Source organism: Somniosus microcephalus, chromosome 11, assembly GCF_052327205.1.
Source record: "Somniosus microcephalus isolate GS21.2 chromosome 11, FLI_Smic_1.0, whole genome shotgun sequence".
NCBI classification, from domain to species: domain Eukaryota; kingdom Metazoa; phylum Chordata; class Chondrichthyes; order Squaliformes; family Somniosidae; genus Somniosus; species Somniosus microcephalus.
In genome coordinates, this window is record NC_140997.1 from 2,520,947 (window position 1) to 2,540,226 (window position 19,280).

A 19,280-nucleotide genomic window follows, 5' to 3' on the forward strand; every position below is an offset into this window, starting at 1 on the left:
CTCCTCATCCTTGCATGTGCACCTCACATTATGGGCAAAGGGACCTCAAAGGCCTAATGGCCATCCCTCCTCCCGCAGCTATGGCACTGGCATGATCATCAATAGCACTTTCTGCACTTTACACACTGGCCAAGCTATTCGACCATGGGAGGCAGTGCACACAACAACAGGGCACCACACTGGCCAAGCTATTCCACCATGGGAGGCAGTGCACACAACAACAGGGCACCACACTGTACTTAGAGGCCGTCCTTTCTCTTGCAGGCCAAGCTGGCCCAGAATATGAAGAGCCGGAATGTCACCGGGGGAGGCCGTGCCCAGTTCCAGGAGCTCAGTGAGCTGGAGGAGCGCGTGGCTCGACTCATGCGTGGCCGGGTGGTTGGCCCCGTTGCTATTGGTGATGCGGACCCTGTGCTGGGCCCCAATGGTAAGGACATGACCGTTTGGACCTCTCTCGTTCCCCTTGCGCTTCAGATCTACATCCTTTGCCACTGTCCGACCAATGCGCATAATGCCACCACTCATGCCTCCCTCGCTGACGCCCTGTCCTCACTCTAAAGCTACTCTTGTGCCTTCCTGCTTTCAGCTGGTGAGGAGGAGGTCCATGAAGCTGAGAGTGCCAGTCCCTCGGAAGAGGAGGACGACGAGGACCAAGAGGAAGGCGGCACATCGGGGGAACCCTCATCCGCGCCAGGGGATGGCAATGGAGGGGAGACGTCTTGCCTGGAGGAGAGCCAGGGGGAAGTGTTGCAGGGGGGTGTAGCTCCTGGGCCCAGTGGCGTCCAGGCACGCGGGAAGGGTCGGGCAGCACGGCTGCCTTCTCCCCAGAGGGGGGAAGTGTTGCAGGGGAGGGCAGTTGCTGGGCCCAGTGGCGTCCAGGCACGCGGGAAGGGTCGGGCAGCACGGCTGCCTTCTCCCCAGAGGGGGGAAGTGTTGCAGGGGAGGGCAGTTGCTGGGCCCAGTGGCGTCCAGGCACGCGGGAAGGGTCGGGCAGCACGGCTGCCTTCTCCCCAGAGGGGGGAAGTGTTGCAGGGGAGGGCAGTTGCTGGGCCCAGTGGCGTCCAGGCACGCGGGAAGGGTCGGGCAGCTCGGCGGCCTTCTCCCCAGAGGGAGAGTCCGCCCTCCAGTCCGGAGACGGTCCTCGCCCAGGAGGTGCGCCTCCTTGATGAAATGTCCGCGGCCTCGGAGCGGCGCCACAACGAGTTCATGGGGGTTGTGGGACAGATGCCTCAGGCCATTGAGTCCCTGGCTCATAGTGTGGCCGCTTTCGGGGACTCACAGGCCAGGGGTGTCGACCAACTCGCGGCAGCACAGGACGCGAGTCGCGAGTTCATGAGTGGTGCCGTGCAGACACTGGCTGATCTGATGCGGGCACAGACCAGGGCAGTTCGGGCACTCACTTCTGCCACACTCGCGGTGTCACGGAAGCATCACCAGGGCACCCGCCGCCCTGCTGCAGCACAGCAGTCTGGCCTCCACCAGATTGCTGCGCTTGCTGCAGTGCCAGCCCGGCCGAGTGCCAGTGTCTCTGGCGACCAGCGAGCGCCTGGCATCAGCCAGCTTGCCCCCATTGCTGCAGCCGCCACTGCCACTCCCCCAGCCAAGGTGCGACGAGCTGATGCAGAGACTGATGCTGCCCAGCCACAGCTGCAGCAGTCAGCAGCCGGCCCCTCCAGGGCCGGACCTCGTCTAGGCCGACCCCCAAGGGCATCTGCCGTCACGCAGTGTGCCCCTCAGGAGCCTTCCCCCAGCCTTGCCACACCCACAGGGCCCAGGTTGAGGCGGAGCAACAGGTCGGGCAGGGGCCGGAGAAGCCTGCACAAGGACTCGCCCTCTCGGCACACCAAGTAGAGTGTGTTGCCAACTGTTTTTTTTATATGGGGGTGTTTGTGTTCTGGGGGGGGGGGCTTATTTTGGGAAGGCTGAGGATGAAGGCAAATGTTATTGACAAGTTTTGTTATTCCTCCCCAGGTTGTGGGAGTGAGATATGTTTTTGACTGTTTTTTGGGGGTCTTGTCTGTTTCTCTGTTTCATGTGGGAAGGGCCCTGAGTTTGTTAAATAAAGCTTTTTATTTATTCAGCTTGTCCAGGTGTCATGTTTCAAGTGGTTGTTGCGTTAACCGGCTGAGGGCTTGCGGAGCGGCTGCATTCAGGTGCGTTCATTGCCACAAGCCATTCCCTGACAGGGGGCCTAGAAGTGCCGTTCAATAAGCCGCCAGCGGACGGCCCTTGGACCTTGTGGCTCCCTCCTGGGCTGGTACTCCTCCTCCTCCTCCTCCTCCTCATGGTCCTCCTGCTCGTCCACCTGAGGTGGTGGTCCAACGTGAGGTGGCAGTGCCTGAGTCCTGCGGATAGCCAGGTTGTGCAGCATGCAGCAAACGACGACGAACTGGGAGACTCTATCCGGCGAATACTGTAGAGATCCGCCGGAACGATCCAGGCAGCGGAACCGTTGCTTGAGGACGCCAATCGTTTGCTCTATGATGTTCCTTGTGGCTTGATGGCTTTCGTTGTATGCCTCCTCCGCAGGGGTCCTGGGCGCGCGGAGCAGGGTCATGAGCCATGTACACAAAGGGTAGCCCTTGTCCCCAATAAGCCATCCCCTTGGTGGAGGCTGTGTCTCGAACATGTCAGCCACAGTAGTCTGGCGCAGGATAAATGCATCGTGGCTGCTTCCTGGAAAGCGGGCATTGACAGCTAGGATGCGCTGCCTGTGGTCACACACCAGCTGTACATTGAGGGAATGGTAGCCCTTCCGGTTGCGGTAATCCTCGGCATTGTCGATAGGTGCCCGCATAGCCACATGCGTGCAGTCAATGGCGCCCTGCACCATGGGGAAGTCGGCGATCCTGGCAAATCCGACTGCACGCTGCTCCTGCCTCTCTAGGGTCATGGGGAAGGAGATGAATTGGTGTCTCCTTGCGAAAAGGGCATCGGTGACCTGCCGGATGCAGCGATGCACGGCGAACTGGGAGATGTTCGCTATGTCCCCAGCAGCAGCTTGGAAGGAGCCGCTTGCATAAAAGTTCAAAGCCACCGTGACCTTCACTTCCACCGACAGAGAGGTCCTGCACATCAGCTGTGGACGCAGATCTCTGTGAAGCAGCTGGCAGATCTCTGCAACCACCTCCCTTCTGAAGCGCAGCCTCTTAACACAATGCGCGGCAGTCATGGTGAGATATGACACCTGCTGCCGGTATTCCCTGAGTGGGTAAGGCCTACGTTGCCGACGCCTGATGGCCCCTCTGCGTCTAGGCATGGCTGCCTCTCTCACACAGCGTCTGCGAGCCCTTCGCACATAATGCTGGAACTGAGGGTTGGAACCCCATGCAGCCCCCATAATAAACTTGCAAACAGTGAAATCACAAGAGTCAAATTTCCAAGCTCTGGCCAGAAGCCAAAAATACCTCTCCTATGTTGTCCCAAATCAGTAAGGTCTGTTCCTTGGTCTCTGTACAGAAATCCAAAGCACTGAAGTCATTGCAGCAAAATGGCTGGCCTTTATAGTTCAGTGTAAGTGCCCTTTAATTAGCGCTCCCCGAGGCCCGCAGGGCCTCTGCTGCGTTCCACTTCACAGTTCTTAACAGCGCCACGCCCACATTGGGCGGGTGCCACTGAATTTCCGGTTTGGGGCGCACAAACAGCGTTGCACGACGAAATGACGTCATAAGCTGCGCGCGCAGCTGAGCGGGCGCAAACACTTTGCGCCGGCGCTAAATGTCAACTGAAGTTGGGCGTAGGTGCAGATCGGCCTGCGCCCGGGCGCTAAGTGCCTAGCGCTGGAAATCTACCCCTCTTATGGCGTTAACGGCTGGCGAACGCAACTGAATTTCTAGGCCGATATGTTCATAATGCATAGTATGGTAGAGAACATTCCAAAAGTGGATCCTATCATTTTGCAACTGACAGTAAATGACTCTAAGGTCAACTTTGAAGTGGATACAGGATGCGGCGTAACCATAATGAACAGGGAGGAGTACTCAAAATTGTGGAACCGTGCAAAAGTTCCAGAGTTAAAGTCTTGCTCTATGCAGCTTAAAACATATACCGGTGAACGAGTGGCGACATTGGGTACAGCTACTGTAACTGTGCAACACAGGGACACCGTGGAACAGCTACCTGTAGTTGTGGTATCGGGTTCTGGACCAAACTTGTTAGGTCGGGGCTGGATACAAGAACTTAAATTAGATTGGGGAGCAATAAATCAAATAGAGGGAGGCAAACAGTTGTCTTTGCAAGAAGTGTTGATTGAACATGAGAACGTGTTCAAGGAAGAACTTGGCACATTTAATGGCCCCCCAGCTAAGGTTTATGTAGACAAGGAGGCACTGCCAAGGTTTTTTAAACAACAACCTGTGCCGTATGCCATGAAACCGAAGGTAGAGGCTGAGCTTGACCGTCTTTTGAGGGAGAACATTCTGGAACCCGTGAAATGTTCAGAATGGGCAACTCCCATTGTACCTGTTTTAAAACCGGACAATTCGGTAAGACTCTGTGGCGATTATAAATTGACAGTAAATAGGGTATCTAAACTAGAACAGTATCCTATTCCCAAAACAGAGGATCTCTTTGCGAACCTGGCTGGAGGGAAGAAATTCACGAAGCTGGATATGAGTCATGCATACTTGCAGATTACACTAGATGAGGAATCTAAGAAGTATGTAACCATAAATACACACAAGGGTTTGTTTACCTATAACCACTTACCATTCGGTGTCTCATCTAGTCCAGCTATTTTCCAGAGGACTATCGAGGGTGTACTGCAAGGGATCCCACATGTTTCAATCTATCTGGATGACATTCTGGTGATGGGAAGAACCGACCAGGAGCATCTGAGCACTCTGAGTGAGGTACTACAAAGATTGGATAAGGCTGGGTTATGGCTCAGGAGGAGTAAGTGCACTTTCCTGGGGAATGAGGCCGTGTTCCTGGGACACAGAGTGGACGCCACCGGGCTCCATCCAATCAAGGAGAAAGTACAAGCACTGCAGGAAGCCCCAGCTCCTACCAATGTGACTGAGTTAAAAGCTTACCTGGGACTGCTAAACTATTATAACAGATTTTTACCAAACTTGGCAACAGTGTTAGCACCTCTTCACAAACTTCTGCGCAAGGAGACACAGTGGCAGTGGGAAGAGGAACAGAGGGTTTCATTTGAACAGTCCAAGAAACTGATGCTGTCCTCGGATGTGCTGGTTCACTACAATGCAGAGAAAGACATCATTCTCTCTTGTGATGCTTCACCTTACGGGGTGGGGGCGGTTCTTTCACACAGCTTGGAAGATGGAACAGAAAGACCAATAGGGTTTGTGTCTCGAACTCTGACACCGGCGGAAAAAAACTATTCCCAGTTAGATAAAGAGGGGTTAGCAGTAATGTTTGGGTTACAGAGGTTCCACAAGTACATATATGGCAGGAAATTTACCATATGCACCGACCATAAACCTCTTCTATCTCTTTTTAATGAAATGAAAGCAGTACCACAGATGGTGTCACCCCGGATCCAGAGGTGGGCAGTGACGTTGAGGGCATATGAGTATGTCATCGTCTACAAGGTGGGCAAGTACCATGGGAACGCAGATGCCTTGAGCCGTCTTCCACTGCCAGGTACACCTATCCGTGCAGCTCCAGAGGACAGAGTGTTGATGTTGGAGGACACTGACACAGCACTTGTGACTGCAGAGCAAGTAAGAACATGGACAGGTAAAGATCCAGTACTGTCTAGAGTCCGAGAATATGTGATGAGGGGTTGGCCACAGCATCCGGAAGGGACTGATTTCACACCTTACCGTGTCAGGAAGACAGAGCTGAGTGTGCAGGATGGTTGCGTGTTGTGGGGAGCACAAGTGATTATTCCACAGCCAGCACGACAGTCTATCCTAGGGCAACTACATCAGTGTCATCCTGGAGTTTCGCGTATGAAAGCCTTGGCAAGGAGTTACTTGTGGTGGCCAAAGCTAGATGAGGAGATAGAAAATCTAGTCAAGACATGCAGCACTTGTCAGGTACACAGGAAGGCACCAGCAGCAGCTCCTCTCCACCCCTGGGAGTGGCCGGATGAACCATGGAGAAGATTACATGTAGATTATGCAGGTCCATTCATGGGAAAGATGTTCCTCATAATCATTGATGCCCATTCCAAATGGATGGATGTTTATCCTGTAAATTCTGCTTCATCTACTGTTACTATAGAATGCCTGCGTAGGAGTTTTAGTAATCAAGGGCTACCGGAGATCGTAGTAAGTGACAATGCCACGTGTTTTGTGAGTACAGAAACAAAAGAATTCATGAGAAACAATGGCATAGTGCACGTGACCTCAGCTCCATATCATCCGTCTTCAAATGGACTTGCGGAGAGAGCCGTACAAACATTTAAGGAGATGATGAAAAAAAGTGCGGAAGGGAGTTTGGCAGCCAAGGTGTCACGAGTTCTGTTCAGCTACAGAATAACACCTCAATCTACCACAGGACTCTCCCCTGCTGAGCTGTTGTTAGGACGTCGACTACGCTCCACTCTTGACCTGGTTCACCCAGATCTAAAAAGGAAGGTGGAAAACCGACAAATCAAACAAAAGGAGAACCATGACAGAAGGACAAAGAGCCGCAGTTTTGGAGAAGGTGATGCGGTCCTTACCAGGAATTTCAGTTATGGTCCAAAATGGATTCCTGGCATCATAGACTCAATGACCGGTCCAGTATCATATACGGTCATGGTGGGAACTGGTCAGGTAGTACGCAGACATGTAGATCAGATACTGACCAGACAAGGGGAAATCGAAATGGAGGTTCCAGAGGGGATGTCGGAGGACAAGTTGGCCCCCAGTTATCCAAATGCATCGGTGGTACCACCACCACGAACAGAGCCAGTTCCACCTGGATCCCTTCATCAAGAGGAAACCATTGTAGCAGAGTCAGATACTCTGAGTACTGCTCAGGAGCAGCAGGTGGCTCTACCACAACCAAGCAGGGACTTGACTGTAAGACGTTCACCAAGGACTCACAAGCCGCCAGAGAGATTGATAACGACCTGCTAGATTTGTTCAGTATGGACTATCGTTAAAGGAGTTTCCTTATGGGACTTTTTAAGAATGTTGTTAAGAAATTAATGTTCAACTTAAGAGGGGAGGGATATAGTAATCTGGGATGTAATGTTTAAGTTATCCACCAGATGGAGCCAAATATTAAGGGTTCACATTCACCAGTTTTGAAGGTAATGGGTCATGTATTCAATGTCCTGGTACACCAGTTTATACGGTAATGTGGCATTGCATTATGGGTATGACTCAGAGGGGAATCCTCCATCTTGCCATTGTGCAGTAAGAAATGTGTGCTTTGCTGGCAGCCTGTAAGAGATATTCCTCTGCTACAACGTGTAATAAACAGTTGGGTTTTGTTCCTTATATCTCGCTTCTCTCAGTTTCTGACCTTACCACTCGGATATCACACCTACTCTTTGTTTTCTGTCTGTTAACCAATTCTAAATCCATGCTAGTATATTACCTCCAATTTCATGTGCCCTAATTTTGTTCACCAACCTCTTGTGTGGGACCTTATCGAAGACCTTCTGAAAATCCAAATACACCACATCTACTGGTTCCCCTTTGTCTACTCCACTAGTTACATCCTCAAAGAACTCCAATAGGTTTGTCAAACAGGAATTCCCTTTCATAAATCCATGTTGACTCTGCCCAATCTTACTATTAGTTTCTAAGTGCCCAGTTATTGCATCCTTTATAATAGATTCCAGCATTTCCCAACTATTGATGTGAGGCTAACAGGTCTGTAGTTCCCTGTTTTCTCTCTCCCTCCTTTCTTAAATAGCGGGGTTACATTTGCTATCCTCCAATCTGCAGGAACCGTTCCAGAATCTATAGAGTTTTGGAAGATGACAACCAATGCGTCCACTATCCCAATGGCCACCTCTTTCAAAATCCTAGGTTGTAGGTCATCCAGTCCTTGGGATTTATTGGGGGAAAAATTCAGTATCGCCCCGTTTGGGGCGCCATTATTGTCGGTGCGCAAAGTTTAGCGCCTGGCGCTAATTATCGTCTCCAACAGCAAACTTGGCTTTTATCGCCCCTGGAGGTGATTGGAGCGCTAAATCAGCCGCTTCACACCTGTCTTAAGGCGCAAAGGCCGAGGAGCGAGGCGCTACCTCAGAGCGCTGGCGAAGCAAGGAAGGGCAAATCAAAATGAACCTGCAAAGTGCTGCTCAGTACCCAAAACTCCTTCACACAGCGTTGAATCTCTCCAGAAGTCTCTCTCTCAGAATGCGTGGTGCAAAAATGTCACTGACAAAAAAAGGCAGGAAGCGGCCGCCTTTAAATAGAGCTCCCCCAGTCCCTTTCTGACAGCATAATGCTCCCCTCAACCTGTCATTGCTAGCGGCAGGTGGTAAGGCAGGGGGCGCCACTCAATATCCGGTCCGGGGCGCTAACAAGGCGTTGCGCACTCGACTGACGTCACAATCTGCCGGCGCAGGAGATCGTAGCGGTAGTGTTTAGCGCCGCCGCAAAATGTCTAGTTAATTTTGTGAGTCGCGCAAACATCGCCGCGCCCGGGCGCTAGTTGCTTTGCGCCCCATTAGCGCCCTCTTAAGGCGCTAACAGGAGGTGCAAACAACTGAATTTTTCCCCCATTGACTTATAGTCCCATTAATTTTGCTAATACTGTTTTTTTTTACTAATAATAATTTCTTTAAGTTCCTCATTCTCGCCACATCCTTGGTTTTCTCGTATTTCCGAGAGGTTTTTTGTGTCTTCCTCCGTGAAGACAGAAACAAAGTATTTATTTAATTTCTCTGCCATTTCCTCATTCCCCATTATAAATTCTCCCATCTCTGACTGTAAAGGACCTACATTTACCTTCGCCAGTCTTTTCCTTTTCACATACCTATAGAAGCTTTTACAGTCCGTTTTTATATTTTCCGCTAGTTTGTGCTCATATTCCATTTTCCCTTTCTTTATCAATTTCTTGGTCCCCCTTTGCTGATTTCTAAAAAGATCCCAATCCTCAGGCTGATCACTTTTTCTGGCAACTTTATAAGCTTCCTCCTTTGACTTAATACTAGCTTTAATTTCTTTTGTTAGCCATGGTTGGATCACTTTTCCTTTTGGGTTTTATGCCCTAGAGGAATGTATGTTTGTTGCAAATTATGCATTATGTTCTTATGTTCCCAAGGGGCGATAAGGGACGGGCAATAAACGCCGGCCTTTCCAGCGACGCCCACATCCCGAGAATGAATTTAAAAAAACAAATTGCCAGACAGGATAAACTGCACTTTTCACCTTTTTATCTGATTTTTGGCAAAACCAGCAGCTGCTGCTTGTAAACAGGAAGGCTCTCAGCAGCTGAAGGCAGGGGAGGCAGCCAGCGTCTCGGGCGAGAGCCTTCAGCAGCGCTGGGTTACTGCTGCAGGCACCTGCTGTCCAATCAGCGCGTCTTTAACCGGGGCAGAGTGACACGAGACAGCAGAGCCAACTCCAGTCACCAGCTAGAAAAGCCTGACATTTAACGCAAGCCCTCACACTTCAGAATGTCACACAGCATTTTCACAAACACCAAGAAACCTCAAGTAAGCGGGTACAGGACCGGCCAACCAGCTGGCAATCCGTGGGCACAAAAAATCACCGCTGGCAAAAAGAGATGGCAAAGGAAATCTTCCTACGTTTTTGAAGCTGAATCTTATCGGAGAGGTTCAAAGGAATGATTCTCAGTATTTCTGGAATCCCACAGGGCGATGGAAGCTGGGTCAGTCACAGGGGGAGTTAGAGAAACACTCACACTTCGGGGAAAGGGCAGGGAGACGGGACCAGAGTAGAGAGCCCTGACATAGAGCTAGCAGTAATTCAGGCACGATGGGCAGAACTGCCTCCTTTCGTACTGAGCTTTGTGTGATTGTGATTTTGCATTAATCCATCTCACAGAGAAATGCAGAAAAAAATGAAATTCATTCCTGATTTCCTTGTCCCTCAATTCCTGAAACTACAGCATGAGCACAGGAGGATCTCTGAATAAACTCTGCCTTTGTACTCTCTCCACAATTCTAGCTCCAATGGGTGTCCGTCCAATCTTCCCCCTACTTTGTTTTGGGGGCGCGGTCCCTTTAACAGGCTGTACGTCCATTCAAAATTTCCCACATGTGCAAAATCTCCCAAAGGCTGGTGAGTGGCTGGTGTGGGACCTCCAGACACTGCACCGCCGCCCAGCTTAGCGGGAACGTCGAGTCCGTCACCGCCCCCAGCCCTCGCCCCCCTTCCTCACCTGGCCCCCCCGCCCTGGCCCCCCCCCCCAGTCCCGCCCCCGCCCTCGACCCCCCCGCCTTGCCCCCCCAGAGCCAGTCGGCAGCTCCAGCCTCCCATGGTCTGACCACAGCAGGGTATAAACAGCCACAATTACCCACATTGTCTATTTAAAGGGATAGGCCAGGTTAGCAGTGAAACATCACAGACCCAGACGTCTTGTGAGACACACGGGGGCCGAGCTTCACTGTTCCGGCTGGTGTGGATAGGAAGGTGAATCAGGGGGTGGGAAGAATCGGGGTGAGGAATCGGGGGGTGGGGAGAATTGGGGGGGAATCGGGGGGAGGGGGTGAATCGGGTGTGGGGTGAATCGGGGGTGGGGTGAATCGGGGGGTTGGGGAGAATCGGGGGTGGGGTGAATCGGGGGGAGGGGGTGAATCGGGGGGTGGGGGTGAATCGGGGGGTTGGGGAGAATCGGGGGTGGGGTGAATCGGGGGGAGGGGGTGAATCGGGGGGAGGGGGTGAATCGGGGGGAGGGGGTGAATCGGGGGTGGGGTGAATCGGGGGGAGGGGGTGAATCGGGGGGAGGGGGTGAATCGGGGGGTTGGGGAGAATCGGGGGTGGGGTGAATCGGGGGGAGGGGGTGAATCGGGGGGAGGGGGTGAATCGGGGGTGGGGTGAATCGGGGGGAGGGGTGAATCGGGGGTGGGGGTGAATCGGGGGGAGGGGGTGAATCGGGGGGAGGGGGTGAATCGGGGGGTTGGGGTGAATCGGGGGGAGGGGGGTGAATCGGGGGTGGGGTGAATCGGGGGGAGGGGGTGAATCGGGGGGAGGGGGTGAATCGGGGTGGGGGTGAATCGGGGGGAGGGGGTGAATCGGGGGGAGGGGGTGAATCGGGGGTGGGGGGTGAATCGGGGGTGGGGGTGAATCGGGGGTGGGGTGAATCGGGGGGAGGGGGTGAATCGGGGGGAGGGGGTGAATCGGGGGGAGGGGGTGAATCGGGGGTGGGGTGAATCGGGGGGGGTGAATCGGGGGTGGGGTGAATCGGGGGGAGGGGGTGAATCGGGGGGAGGGGGTGAATCGGGGGGTGGGGGTGAATCGGGGGGTGGGGTGAATCGGGGGGAGGGGGTGAATCGGGGGGTGGGGGTGAATCGGGGGTGGGGGTGAATCGGGGGTGGGGTGAATCGGGGGGAGGGGGTGAATCGGGGGGAGGGGGTGAATCGGGGGTGGGGTGAATCGGGGGGAGGGGGTGAATCGGGGGGAGGGGGTGAATCGGGGGTGGGGTGAATCGGGGGAGGGGGTGAATCGGGGGTGGGGTGAATCGGGGGGAGGGGGTGAATCGGGGGGAGGGGGTGAATCGGGGGGAGGGGGTGAATCGGGGGTGGGTGAATCGGGGGTGGGGGTGAATCGGGGGGAGGGGGTGAATCGGGGGTGGGGGTGAATCGGGGATGGGGTGAATCGGGGGGAGGGGGTGAATCGGGGGGAGGGGGTGAATCGGGGGGAGGGGGTGAATCGGGGGTGGGGTGAATCGGGGGGAGGGGGTGAATCGGGGGTGGGGTGAATCGGGGTGGGGGTGAATCGGGGGTGGGGGTGAATCGGGGGGAGGGGGTGAATCGGGGGGAGGGGGTGAATCGGGGGGAGGGGGTGAATCGGGGGTGGGGTGAATCGGGGGTGGGGTGAATCGGGGTGGGGGTGAATCGGGGGTGGGGGTGAATCGGGGGGAGGGGGTGAATCGGGGGGTTGGGGAGAATCGGGGGTGGGGGTGAATCGGGGGTGGGGTGAATCGGGGGTGGGGGTGAATCGGGGATGGGGTGAATCGGGGGTGGGGGTGAATCGGGGGTGGGGTGAATCGGGGGTGGGGTGAATCGGGGGGTGGGGGGTGAATCGGGGGGGGGGTGAATCGGGGGGAGGGGGTGAATCGGGGGTGGGGTGAATCGGGGGTGGGGTGAATCGGGGGTGGGGTGAATCGGGGGGAGGGGGTGAATCGGGGGGTGGGGGTGAATCGGGGGTGGGGTGAATCGGGGGTGGGGGTGAATCGGGGGTGGGGTGAATCGGGGGGAGGGGGTGAATCGGGGGGATGGGGTGAATCGGGGGGAGGGGGTGAATCGGGGGTGGGGGTGAATCGGGGGTGGGGGTGAATCGGGGGTGGGGGTGAATCGGGGGTGGGGGTGAATCGGGGGGTGGGGTGAATCGGGGGGATGGGGTGAATCGGGGGGAGGGGGTGAATCGGGGGGAGGGGGTGAATCGGGGGTGGGGGGTGAATCGGGGGGTGGGGGTGAATCGGGGGGAGGGGGGTGAATCGGGGGTGGGGGTGAATCGGGGGTGGGGTGAATCGGGGGTGGGGTGAATCGGGGGGTTGGGGAGAATCGGGGGTGGGGTGAATCGGGGGGAGGGGGTGAATCGGGGGGAGGGGGTGAATCGGGGGTGGGGTGAATCGGGGGTGGGGGTGAATCGGGGGTGGGGTGAATCGGGGGGTGGGGTGAATCGGGGGGAGGGGGGTGAATCGGGGGTGGGGGTGAATCGGGGGGAGGGGGTGAATCGGGGGTGGGGGTGAATCGGGGGGAGGGGGTGAATCGGGGGGAGGGGGTGAATCGGGGGGAGGGGGTGAATCGGGGGGAGGGGGTGAATCGGGGGGAGGGGGTGAATCGGGGGTGGGGTGAATCGGGGGGAGGGGGTGAATCGGGGGGAGGGGGTGAATCGGGGGAGGGGGTGAATCGGGGGGAGGGGGTGAATCGGGGGTGGGGGTGAATCGGGGGGAGGGGGTGAATCGGGGGTGGGGTGAATCGGGGGTGGGGGTGAATCGGGGGTGGGGTGAATCGGGGGGTGGGGTGAATCGGGGGGAGGGGGTGAATCGGGGGGTGGGGGTGAATCGGGGGGAGGGGGTGAATCGGGGGTGGGGGTGAATCGGGGGGAGGGGGTGAATCGGGGGAGGGGGTGAATCGGGGGGAGGGGGTGAATCGGGGGTGGGGTGAATCGGGGGGAGGGGGTGAATCGGGGGTGGGGGGTGAATCGGGGGTGGGGGTGAATCGGGGGTGGGGGTGAATCGGGGGTGGGGTGAATCGGGGGGAGGGGGTGAATCGGGGGGAGGGGGTGAATCGGGGGGAGGGGGTGAATCGGGGGGAGGGGGTGAATCGGGGGTGGGGTGAATCGGGGGGAGGGGGTGAATCGGGGGGAGGGGGTGAATCGGGGGGAGGGGGGTGAATCGGGGGTGGGGTGAATCGGGGGAGGGGGTGAATCGGGGGTGGGGGTGAATCGGGGGGAGGGGGTGAATCGGGGGGAGGGGGTGAATCGGGGGGAGGGGGTGAATCGGGGGTGGGGTGAATCGGGGGGAGGGGGTGAATCGGGGGGAGGGGGTGAATCGGGGGGTGGGGGTGAATCGGGGGTGGGGTGAATCGGGGGGAGGGGGTGAATCGGGGGGAGGGGGGTGAATCGGGGGGAGGGGGTGAATCGGGGGGAGGGGGTGAATCGGGGGTGGGGTGAATCGGGGGGAGGGGGTGAATCGGGGGGAGGGGGTGAATCGGGGGGAGGGGGTGAATCGGGGGTGGGGTGAATCGGGGGGAGGGGGTGAATCGGGGGTGGGGGGTGAATCGGGGGTGGGGTGAATCGGGGGGAGGGGGTGAATCGGGGGGAGGGGGTGAATCGGGGGTGGGGGTGAATCGGGGGTGGGGGTGAATCGGGGGTGGGGTGAATCGGGGGGAGGGGGTGAATCGGGGGGAGGGGGGTGAATCGGGGGGAGGGGGGTGAATCGGGGGGTGGGGGTGAATCGGGGGTGGGGTGAATCGGGGGGAGGGGGTGAATCGGGGGGAGGGGGTGAATCGGGGGGAGGGGGTGAATCGGGGGGAGGGGGTGAATCGGGGGGAGGGGGTGAATCGGGGGGAGGGGGTGAATCGGGGGGAGGGGTGAATCGGGGGTGGGGTGAATCGGGGGGAGGGGGTGAATCGGGGGGAGGGGGTGAATCGGGGGGAGGGGGAGAATCGGGGGGGGTGAATCGGGGGTGGGGGTGAATCGGGGGGGAGGGGGTGAATCGGGGGGAGGGGGTGAATCGGGGGGAGGGGGTGAATCGGGGGTGGGGGTGAATCGGGGGTGGGGTGAATCGGGGGTGGGGTGAATCGGGGGTGGGGTGAATCGGGGGGAGGGGGTGAATCGGGGGGAGGGGGGTGAATCGGGGGGAGGGGGTGAATCGGGGGTGGGGGTGAATCGGGGGTGGGGTGAATCGGGGGTGGGGTGAATCGGGGGGGTGGGGGTGAATCGGGGGTGGGGGTGAATCGGGGGTGGGGTGAATCGGGGGTGGGGTGAATCGGGGGTGGGGTGAATCGGGGGTGGGGTGAATCGGGGGTGGGGGTGAATCGGGGGTGGGGTGAATCGGGGGGAGGGGGTGAATCGGGGGTGGGGGTGAATCGGGGGTGGGGGTGAATCGGGGGTGGGGGTGAATCGGGGGTGGGGTGAATCGGGGGTGGGGTGAATCGGGGGGTTGGGGTGAATCGGGGGTGGGGTGAATCGGGGATGGGGTGAATCGGGGGGAGGGGGTGAATCGGGGGTGGGGGTGAATCGGGGGGAGGGGGTGAATCGGGGGGAGGGGGTGAATCGGGGGTGGGGGTGAATCGGGGGTGGGGTGAATCGGGGGTGGGGGTGAATCGGGGGTGGGGGTGAATCGGGGGTGGGGGTGAATCGGGGGTGGGGTGAATCGGGGGGAGGGGGTGAATCGGGGGGAGGGGGTGAATCGGGGGGAGGGGGTGAATCGGGGGGTGGGGTGAATCGGGGGGAGGGGGGTGAATCGGGGGTGGGGGTGAATCGGGGGGAGGGGGTGAATCGGGGGGTGGGGTGAATCGGGGGTGGGGTGAATCGGGGGTGGGGGTGAATCGGGGGTGGGGTGAATCGGGGGGAGGGGGTGAATCGGGGGGAGGGGGTGAATCGGGGGGAGGGGGTGAATCGGGGGGAGGGGGTGAATCGGGGGGAGGGGGTGAATCGGGGGGGAGGGGGTGAATCGGGGGGTGGGGTGAATCGGGGGGAGGGGGTGAATCGGGGGTGGGGGTGAATCGGGGGGAGGGGGTGAATCGGGGGGTTGGGGAGAATCGGGGGTGGGGTGAATCGGGGGTGGGGTGAATCGGGGGTGGGGGTGAATCGGGGGGAGGGGGTGAATCGGGGGGAGGGGGTGAATCGGGGGGAGGGGGTGAATCGGGGGTGGGGGTGAATCGGGGGTGGGGGTGAATCGGGGGGAGGGGGTGAATCGGGGGTGGGGTGAATCGGGGGGAGGGGGTGAATCGGGGGGAGGGGGTGAATCGGGGGGAGGGGGTGAATCGGGGGGGAGGGGGTGAATCGGGGGGAGGGGGTGAATCGGGGGGTGGGGGTGAATCGGGGGTGGGGTGAATCGGGGGTGGGGTGAATCGGGGGGAGGGGGTGAATCGGGGGGAGGGGGTGAATCGGGGAGAGGGGGTGAATCGGGGGGAGGGGGTGAATCGGGGGGAGGGGGTGAATCGGGGGTGGGGTGAATCGGGGGTGGGGTGAATCGGGGGGAGGGGGTGAATCGGGGGGAGGGGGGTGAATCGGGGGTGGGGGTGAATCGGGGGTGGGGTGAATCGGGGGGAGGGGGTGAATCGGGGGTGGGGTGAATCGGGGGTGGGGTGAATCGGGGGTGGGGGTGAATCGGGGGGAGGGGGTGAATCGGGGGTGGGGTGAATCGGGGGGTGGGGTGAATCGGGGGTGGGGTGAATCGGGGGTGGGGGTGAATCGGGGGGAGGGGGTGAATCGGGGGTGGGGGTGAATCGGGGGGTGGGGGTGAATCGGGGGGAGGGGGTGAATCGGGGGGAGGGGGGTGAATCGGGGGGTGGGGGTGAATCGGGGGGAGGGGGTGAATCGGGGGGAGGGGGTGAATCGGGGGGAGGGGGTGAATCGGGGGGAGGGGGTGAATCGGGGGGAGGGGGTGAATCGGGGGGAGGGGGTGAATCGGGGGGGGTGAATCGGGGGGAGGGGGTGAATCGGGGGAGGGGGTGAATCGGGGGGTTGGGGAGAATCGGGGGGAGGGGGTGAATCGGGGGGAGGGGGTGAATCGGGGGAGGGGGTGAATCGGGGGGTTGGGGAGAATCGGGGGGAGGGGGTGAATCGGGGGGAGGGGGTGAATCGGGGGTGGGGGTGAATCGGGGGGAGGGGGTGAATCGGGGGTGGGGTGAATCGGGGGTGGGGGTGAATCGGGGGGTTGGGGTGAATCGGGGGGAGGGGGTGAATCGGGGGGTTGGGGAGAATCGGGGGGAGGGGGTGAATCGGGGGTGGGGTGAATCGGGGGGAGGGGGTGAATCGGGGGGAGGGGGTGAATCGGGGGGAGGGGGTGAATCGGGGGGTGGGGGTGAATCGGGGGGAGGGGGTGAATCGGGGGTGGGGGTGAATCGGGGGGAGGGGGTGAATCGGGGGGAGGGGGTGAATCGGGGGTGGGGGTGAATCGGGGGGAGGGGGTGAATCGGGGGAGGGGGTGAATCGGGGGGAGGGGGTGAATCGGGGGGAGGGGGTGAATCGGGGGGTGGGGGTGAATCGGGGGGAGGGGGTGAATCGGGGGTGGGGGTGAATCGGGGGTGGGGGTGAATCGGGGGGAGGGGGTGAATCGGGGGGAGGGGGTGAATCGGGGGGAGGGGGTGAATCGGGGGGAGGGGGTGAATCGGGGGGTGGGGGTGAATCGGGGGGAGGGGGTGAATCGGGGGTGGGGGTGAATCGGGGGGAGGGGGTGAATCGGGGGGAGGGGGTGAATCGGGGGGAGGGGGTGAATCGGGGGGAGGGGGTGAATCGGGGGTGGGGTGAATCGGGGGTGGGGTGAATCGGGGGTGGGGTGAATCGGGGGGAGGGGGTGAATCGGGGGTGGGGTGAATCGGGGGGAGGGGGTGAATCGGGGGTGGGGGTGAATCGGGGGGAGGGGGTGAATCGGGGGGAGGGGGTGAATCGGGGGGAGGGGGTGAATCGGGGGTGGGGGTGAATCGGGGGGTGGGGGTGAATCGGGGGGAGGGGGTGAATCGGGGGTGGGGGTGAATCGGGGGGAGGGGGTGAATCGGGGGGATGGGGTGAATCGGGGGTGGGGTGAATCGGGGGGAGGGGGTGAATCGGGGGTGGGGTGAATCGGGGGTGGGGGTGAATCGGGGGGAGGGGGTGAATCGGGGGTGGGGGTGAATCGGGGGTGGGGTGAATCGGGGGTGGGGGTGAATCGGGGGTGGGGTGAATCGGGGGTGGGGTGAATCGGGGGGAGGGGGGTGAATCGGGGGGAGGGGGTGAATCGGGGGTGGGGTGAATCGGGGGGAGGGGGGTGAATCGGGGGGAGGGGGTGAATCGGGGGTGGGGTGAATCGGGGGTGGGGGTGAATCGGGGGGAGGGGGGTGAATCGGGGGGAGGGGGTGAATCGGGGGGAGGGGGTGAATCGGGGGTGGGGTGAATCGGGGGGTGGGGTGAATCGGGGGAGGGGGTGAATCGGGGGAGGGGGTGAATCGGGGGGTTGGGGAGAATCGGGGGTGGGGGTGAATCGGGGGGAGGGGGTGAATCGGGGGGAGGGGGTGAATCGGGGGGTGTGGGGTGAATCGGGGGGAGGGGGTGAATCGGGGGTGGGGGTGAATCGGGGGTGGGGTGAATCGGGGGTGGGGGTGAATCGGGGGTGGGGGTGAATCGGGGGTGGGGTGAATCGGGGGTGGGGGTGAATCGGGGGGAGGGGGTGAATCGGGGGTGGGGTGAATCGGGGGTGGGGGTGAATCGGGGGTGGGGGTGAATCGGGGGTGGGGTGAATCGGGGGTGGGGTGAATCGGGGGTGGGGTGAATCGGGGGTGGGGTGAATCGGGGGTGGGGTGAATCGGGGGTGGGGTGAATCGGGGGTGGGGTGAATCGGGGGGTGGGGGTGAATCGGGGGGAGGGGGTGAATCGGGGGTGGGGGTGAATCGGGGGGAGGGGGTGAATCGGGGGTGGGGTGAATCGGGGGGTTGGGGTGAATCGGGGGGAGGGGGTGAATCGGGGGGTTGGGGAGAATCGGGGGTGGGGTGAATCGGGGGGAGGGGGTGAATCGGGGGGTGGGGTGAATCGGGGGGAGGGGGTGAATCGGGGGTGGGGGTGAATCGGGGATGGGGTGAATCGGGGGGAGGGGGTGAATCGGGGGTTGGGGTGAATCGGGGGTGGGGGTGAATCGGGGGGAGGGGGTGAATCGGGGGGTTGGGGAGAATCGGGGGGTTGGGGACAATCGGGGGGAGGGGGTGAATCGGGGGAGGGGGTGAATCGGGGGGAGGGGGTGAATCGGGGGGTTGGGGAGAATCGGGGGTGGGGGTGAATCGGGGGGAGGGGGTGAATCGGGGGAGGGGGTGAATCGGGGATGGGGTGAATCGGGGGGAGGGGGTGAATCGGGGGGAGGGGGTGAATCGGGGGGAGGGGGTGAATCGGGGGGAGGGGGTGAATCGGGGGGAGGGGGTGAATCGGGGGGTTGGGGTGAATCGGGGGGGAGGGGGGGTGAATCGGGGGGAGGGGGTGAATCGGGGGGTTGGGGTGAATCGGGGGAGGGGGTGAATCGGGGGTGGGGTGAATCGGGGGTGGGGTGAATCGGGGGTGGGGGTGAATCGGGGGTGAAAACAGTTAGAATTTGTAACTGCTGGGAAAGTATGTGGAGCTCTCTGGTGATGTGGCAGTGCAGGTTAATCAGGTTAATGTGTTTCCTGGTAATTCTCCCGTTGTATTGGAGGAGCAGGTTTACTGTGTCCGGGTCCCCCAGCGCTGAGCTCTCACACCAGCCTCACAAGGTATGGTAGGATACTGGTTATATTACTAGACTAGTGATCCAGAGGCAATTAATGCTGGTCCTGCCAGCGACGCCCACATCCCGTGAATGAATTTTAAAAAACACCCAGCGACAGCTTTACCTTCGCTTCTTTCACTCGGTGTATCGCCGCCTCATAGTCGCTCAGCTCGAGCCCGAAAACCTGCAAAATTTAAATCACATCAGCCTCTCACACTGTGAACGTGCAGCCACCAGGCACTGATTCACTGTCTCTGCCCACATCAGCCACTGCACATGTGTCAACCTCGACAGTG

At 59.8% G+C, this 19,280-nt stretch overlaps 1 protein-coding gene across 1 annotated transcript in view; it reads right to left on the minus strand.

Annotated features, from left to right (window-relative positions):
* Positions 1–19,280, minus strand: part of baiap3 (BAI1 associated protein 3) — a 296,698-nt gene that overhangs the window by 255,226 nt on the left and 22,192 nt on the right. Inside the window, 1 exon segment of the mRNA XM_086002220.1 lies at positions 19,109–19,168. Coding sequence (XP_085858346.1) covers positions 19,109–19,168 — 60 coding nt within the window.